The 5,503-nt window shown below is 61.3% G+C and overlaps 1 protein-coding gene across 1 annotated transcript; it reads left to right on the top strand.

The window, feature by feature from the left end:
* Positions 1 to 2,102: 2,102 nt before the first annotated feature.
* Positions 2,103 to 3,854, top strand: TUBA4A (tubulin, alpha 4a). Its single transcript, XM_009328249.1, has 3 exons — positions 2,103 to 2,331; positions 2,472 to 2,620; positions 2,803 to 3,854. Exons 1-3 carry the CDS (start codon positions 2,151 to 2,153, stop codon positions 3,772 to 3,774), a joined length of 1,302 nt encoding a protein of 433 aa, XP_009326524.1. The 5' UTR covers positions 2,103 to 2,150; the 3' UTR covers positions 3,775 to 3,854.
* The last annotated feature ends 1,649 nt before the right edge of the window (positions 3,855 to 5,503 follow it).

Below are 5,503 nucleotides of genomic sequence, written 5' to 3'. Positions count from 1 at the left end.
GCCCCCCCGCGGGCCCCGCCCCGGGGCGGGCTGCGCCCCCCATAGCTTCGCGGGGGGGGCGCCCCTGGGAGCCCAGAAGTGTGGGCAGCTGCCGACGGGAGTACCCGCTGTCCTTGCCCTGCCTCTGCCTGGCTTCAGCCTTTTCTGAGCTGCTCCCTCCCAGGCACTCAGCAGCCTCCCTCCTTTGAGCATCCCCTTGCACCCGTCTGACGTGTCCAAGGCAAGGAGGCCCCCAGCCAAACCCTGCCGTGTGCGGAGACTGGCGTTTGGGCTGACCCTCTCACCTCTCCTCCCTTTTAATAGCCACGGTTCCTGCCCATCTCCTGTGGTAACATCTCTGGCTGGGGGGAGTGCGCCCAGTCTGCCAGCCCCCCACGCTGCAGACCCACAGCTGAGTCCCGGGAGCAAGCTGTGGCTTCACCCACTGCCCTGCGCCTCGGGTGCCAGGGGTCAACCCACGGGTGGGCATCACTGTGGGTGTGAGCCTCTGGGCTGCCCTGCCGCTGTGGTCCTGCTGCGAGCTCTGGCTCCTGAGCTCTCCGGCTGCCCTGGAGAGCATCCCAGCCCCAGAGTGCCTGGGCACCCTGCCTGCTGCCCCACGGAGCCGTGCTCCCCACCCTTCCTGAGCCAGACCTTGCCACGAAGAAGGCAGAGTCTGCTGGCTGGTGATCAGCACTGCTGTGTCCCCGGCGCCGCTGGGCTTTGCCCAGCCTCCTGTCAGCACTGGGTCCCACAAAGCCAGTCCTGGCTGCGGCGTGTTGGCAGGATGAAGTGCGGTGACCAGCATAACCCTCTGCCCCCGGCTCTGACTCACAAAGTCCTTGGCCAGGGAGGAGTCCTTTTTCGTCTCTCCTTTCTTGTGGCCATCCGGAGGTGCTTGCAGCTGTCAGTGTTTGCTGTGCACTTCTGCTGAGGATCCTGGCGCTTCCTCAGAACTTACTGTTGGCTCCTCGTGTTACAAAACCTTTATGGACCTGCTGGGAGTTATAAGGGGGGTGTCACTTTGCTGCTCCTTGCACCTCAGCTTTGGGAAAGGTGGGGAGATGGACTTCTGGCTCTCACCATGGGTATCAAGGGCTTATTTTTCTGTCATCCCTCACTGTCACTGCTGCCTCTGAAATGCAGCACTGAAAGCACCATAGATGCACAGAGCCAGTACTTGCTGCGACTTGTGCAACTTCCTCGGACAGCAATTGCTGCTGTGCTCCTGAGCGCAAAATGGCTGGCTCCACCGGCTTCCTGCCAGCTGACTCACAGCGGGGCACCCATGGCTCTGGAAATCCTGTTTGGTTTGGATGCTCGTCTGCCTCGGTTGTGCCTGATGACGCATCCAAGTCCTTGGCAACAGCAGGGCTGAGGCAGTGAATATTTTGGTTCTTGACGAAAGGGCTGCAGCCTCTGGGATGCCTTACCTGAATGGAGTGAGGCTGCAAAGCCCGTCTCAGCCTCGCTTCCCCTGAGGGACCTGAGGCTGCCCTTGAAGCCCTGAGCTAGGGGACCCTCCCACCTCAGCCCTTTGGTTCAGTTAAGAAGTGCAGCTGACACTTCCTCCCCCTCCAGAGCTAATTTAGGGAAGCTGAGCCTCAGAGCATGGCAACCGTTCCCTGCTGCAAATCCCCCCCCTTGCTGGGCACCCATCCTCAGTGCCGTCACCTCCTCAGCTCCCAGTGCCCAGGTGATGCTCTGTCATCTCAGTCAGCAGCCCTGTTGTTGGAGTAGCAACAGGGGCCGTGCCAGCTGCTGCGGGGCTCCAGCCCTTAATCCAAGTGGGTGTTCAGGCAATGGAGAAGATGCTCACTGGGTGCTTCCCAGGGCTGTGGGTGGGGGCAGTCCAGGGAACATGCTAGCCTGGTGTCCCTGGCTCCAGCAGATGGGTCTCCATCTCCCTGGGCCCCTGAGGTGGGCAGTGTGGTGGTGGAAGGCAGAGCACCAGATCTGGGAGAGGGCAGCAGACTGGGATGAACACAAAGCACCCGGGCTATAGGGCAGTGTGGCTTGCACAAGCTGCTGAGGGCCTGGGCTGCCCTGCCTGGGCTGTGCACCTCACCACCTGCAGCGACTGCATTTGCGGTCCCGGCTGGGATCTGACCCTGCCTCCCCCTCCCCAGCGTGAGTGCATCTCCGTCCACGTCGGCCAGGCCGGCGTCCAAATGGGCAACACCTGCTGGGAGCTGTACTGCCTGGAGCACGGCATCCAGCCCGACGGGCAGATGCCCAGCGACAAAACCATCGGTGGAGGGGACGACTCCTTCACCACCTTCTTCTGCGAGACCGGGGCTGGGAAGCATGTCCCGCGGGCCATCTTCGTGGACCTGGAGCCCACTGTGATCGGTGAGTGCACCTCAGTTGGGGAGTGACGGTGGTCACTATCTCTGGGAACAACCCACTGTGGGACAGTCCCTAGGGTGGCTCCTGCCACCTTTCCACAGGGCCAGTTAGAAAATCTCTGACATTGTGCTAACCTCTCCTAGACGAGGTTCGGGGAGGAGTCTACCGCCAGCTCTTCCACCCTGAACAGATGATCACCGGCAAGGAAGATGCTGCAAACAACTATGCCCGTGGGCACTACACCATCGGCAAAGAGATCATCGACCAAGTGCTGGACAGGATCCGGAAGCTGGTAGGTGACCACAAAGGGGGGACTTTTCCCATGGGCTGGGCTCCAGCATCCTGCTGCGGGTGGGAGCATGGGGTGAGCCCCGCTGTGCCCTGGGAGGGATCTGTGGCTGCATTATCAAAAGTTTGAAACTTCCCTCCAGCAAAGTCAGTGCTTGGAGGAATCTTACTTGGCTCTCTCTGCAGGCTGACCAGTGCACAGGACTCCAGGGATTCCTCGTGTTTCGCAGTTTTGGAGGTGGCACTGGCTCCGGATTCACTTCCCTGTTGATGGAGCGACTCTCCGTTGACTATGGCAAGAAGTCCAAGCTGGAGTTCTCCATCTACCCCGCACCACAGGTCTCCACTGCTGTGGTGGAGCCCTACAACTCCATCCTCACCACCCACACCACCCTGGAGCACTCGGACTGCGCCTTTATGGTGGACAACGAGGCCATCTACGACATCTGCCGCAGGAACCTGGACATCGAGCGCCCGACCTACACCAACCTCAACCGCCTCATCAGCCAGGTTGTCTCATCTATCACGGCGTCACTGCGGTTTGACGGGGCCCTGAACGTTGACCTGACCGAGTTCCAGACCAACCTGGTGCCCTACCCGCGCATCCACTTCCCCCTGGCCACCTACGCCCCCGTGGTTTCAGCCGAGAGAGCTTATCATGAGCAGCTTTCGGTGGCCGAGATCACCAACTCCTGCTTTGAGCCAGCCAACCAGATGGTGAAGTGCGACCCTCGCCACGGCAAGTACATGGCCTGCTGCCTGCTGTACCGCGGGGACGTGGTGCCCAAGGACGTCAACGCCGCCATCGCCACCATCAAGACTAAGCGCAGCATCCAGTTTGTGGACTGGTGCCCCACGGGCTTCAAGGTGGGCATCAACTACCAGCCGCCCACGGTGGTGCCGGGGGGGGACCTGGCCAAGGTGCAGCGCGCCGTCTGCATGCTGAGCAACACGACGGCCATCGCCGAGGCCTGGGCTCGCCTGGACCACAAGTTTGACCTGATGTACGCCAAGCGAGCCTTCGTGCACTGGTACGTGGGCGAGGGCATGGAGGAAGGGGAGTTCTCCGAGGCGCGGGAAGACATGGCCGCTCTGGAGAAGGATTACGAGGAGGTGGGCCTGGACTCCTATGAGGACGAAGAGGAGGGCGAGGAGTAGAGAAGCCCCTGCCAAAAAGGACCGTGCTCCTTCCCCGTGTTACCTGCAGAAATCCTTTGCAATAAACCGTTTCAGAGCCTCCGTGTCTCCCACTAACCCCCCAGCCGTATCGGTTTCTTGCCAGGTCAGGTGTGTGGTGAGTGCTTCAGCTCTGCTGCTGGTGCTGCTATGCTTCCTCCCAGCGCTCTGCTCCAACTCCGGCTTGCTCCCCACGCAGGTAAGAGCCCCATACCAGGGGACTATGGCCAGGACACATGGCATGCTCTGGGGAAGTGCCCAAGCATGTCCATCAAAGTGATCGGGAGGAGTCCTGGTGATGCGATGGGAAAAGCACCTAACCCAGGCATGGGGTTCCCCATCTGGGAGCACCTCTGCCTACTCCCCATCTGGCTCTGCCAGTGCTCTGCCATCCCCCTGGGGTACGTGGCCCCACTCTGCCTGCCCTAGCTTGTCCTCTGCGTTGGCCCTGTGCTGAGCCCTCTCCCTGCCCTGCCCAGTGGTCAGAAATCCGAATATCAGCTCCTGTCTCCAGTTGCAAATGGGAGATTTCTGTTACCCATTATCCAGCACGCTGGGTCCAGAGATTAATTTTCCCTGCTTACCACTAATGCTCCAGCTATATTGACCCACAGGGGCTGTCCTCCCCTGCCCTTCTCCTCCCAGCATGCACCCGTGTCAGCTGGGGGGGAAAAGTATGAGCCAGCACCGGGCTGCACCGATTCCTGGAGCGCGGCCAGGCACTCGTCCCACTGCGCATGGCTCCTGGCGCTGTTCCCCATGCCCGTGACCAGAGCCCTGGGCTGAGACTGAGCAGTGCCTGCTGCTGCACCAGGGCAGGAGTTGCTGCTCCTCAGGCCAGACACTGCTCTGATCCCACTACAGAGACGCCTTCTCCCCATGTCTTCAGAGAGACCTGACTCTGCTGCCAAAAACCGCGTAGGAGTTGGAATTGTGTCCCATTCCTTTTCTCTTAAAGGTTATCCTGCATCTCTGATCTGGACCCTGCTGCAGAGGGACACATCAGTGTCTCCTGGCATGCTCCTGGGCAGCAGAGCCCCCATCCCCACGGGCAGGGATAGCTGTGTGAGCCCATGCCCTGGCAGCGAGGACAGAGCCCTCTCCCTGCTGCGCGCAGCATGCAAGGCTGGGGTGCTGGGCTCTGCTTTTCCCCCAGCCAGCAGCCAGGCTGGTGGTTCACGCATCCTCAGCTGCAGGACCAGCCCTGGCTCCGGCGGGGAAGGCTGTGCTAGCCAGGGTTCAAACGGAAGGGCCTCTCTCTCTGTAGTCACAAGTCATTAACAGCAAACGGGCTGCAATGACTTTTTTTTTTGCAGCTGGGCCAGCCCCCCGGCCCAGATTTGTCGTGCTGATCCGCAGTCTCGTGGATGTACGGCACTGCCTGCCTGTCCCCACCGGGAGGCAAGGGCAGCCCTTGGCCAGAGGTTCCCCAACTGCTGGTGGCAAAGGGAGGTTTGGAGGCACCCTGGTCTCCAAAGCCTGGCCTGTTTCTCTAACGTGTTTTTCCTCCTTTCTCCCGCCCTAGAGGCCCAGGTGGCCTCGGGGTGTCCCTAGATCCTAGAGAGCCTGCAGTGCGGGGGAGCTGGTGACAGAGCAGGGTAGGGGCTGCTGTACCTGCCCCGGCCCCCCCGTCCTGGTGGCTGAGCACCGCCTGTAACCCCTGAGGGCTGGAGCCCAGACCTGCTGCCCGCAGCCTGGCCGGATGCCCCCG

This window comes from Pygoscelis adeliae, unplaced genomic scaffold (assembly GCF_000699105.1).
Source record: "Pygoscelis adeliae isolate BGI_AS28 unplaced genomic scaffold, ASM69910v1 Scaffold577, whole genome shotgun sequence".
Lineage (NCBI taxonomy): Eukaryota > Metazoa > Chordata > Aves > Sphenisciformes > Spheniscidae > Pygoscelis > Pygoscelis adeliae.
The sequence above is the reverse complement of the archived record's forward strand: the minus strand, read 5'-3'. Positions and strand labels throughout refer to the sequence as shown.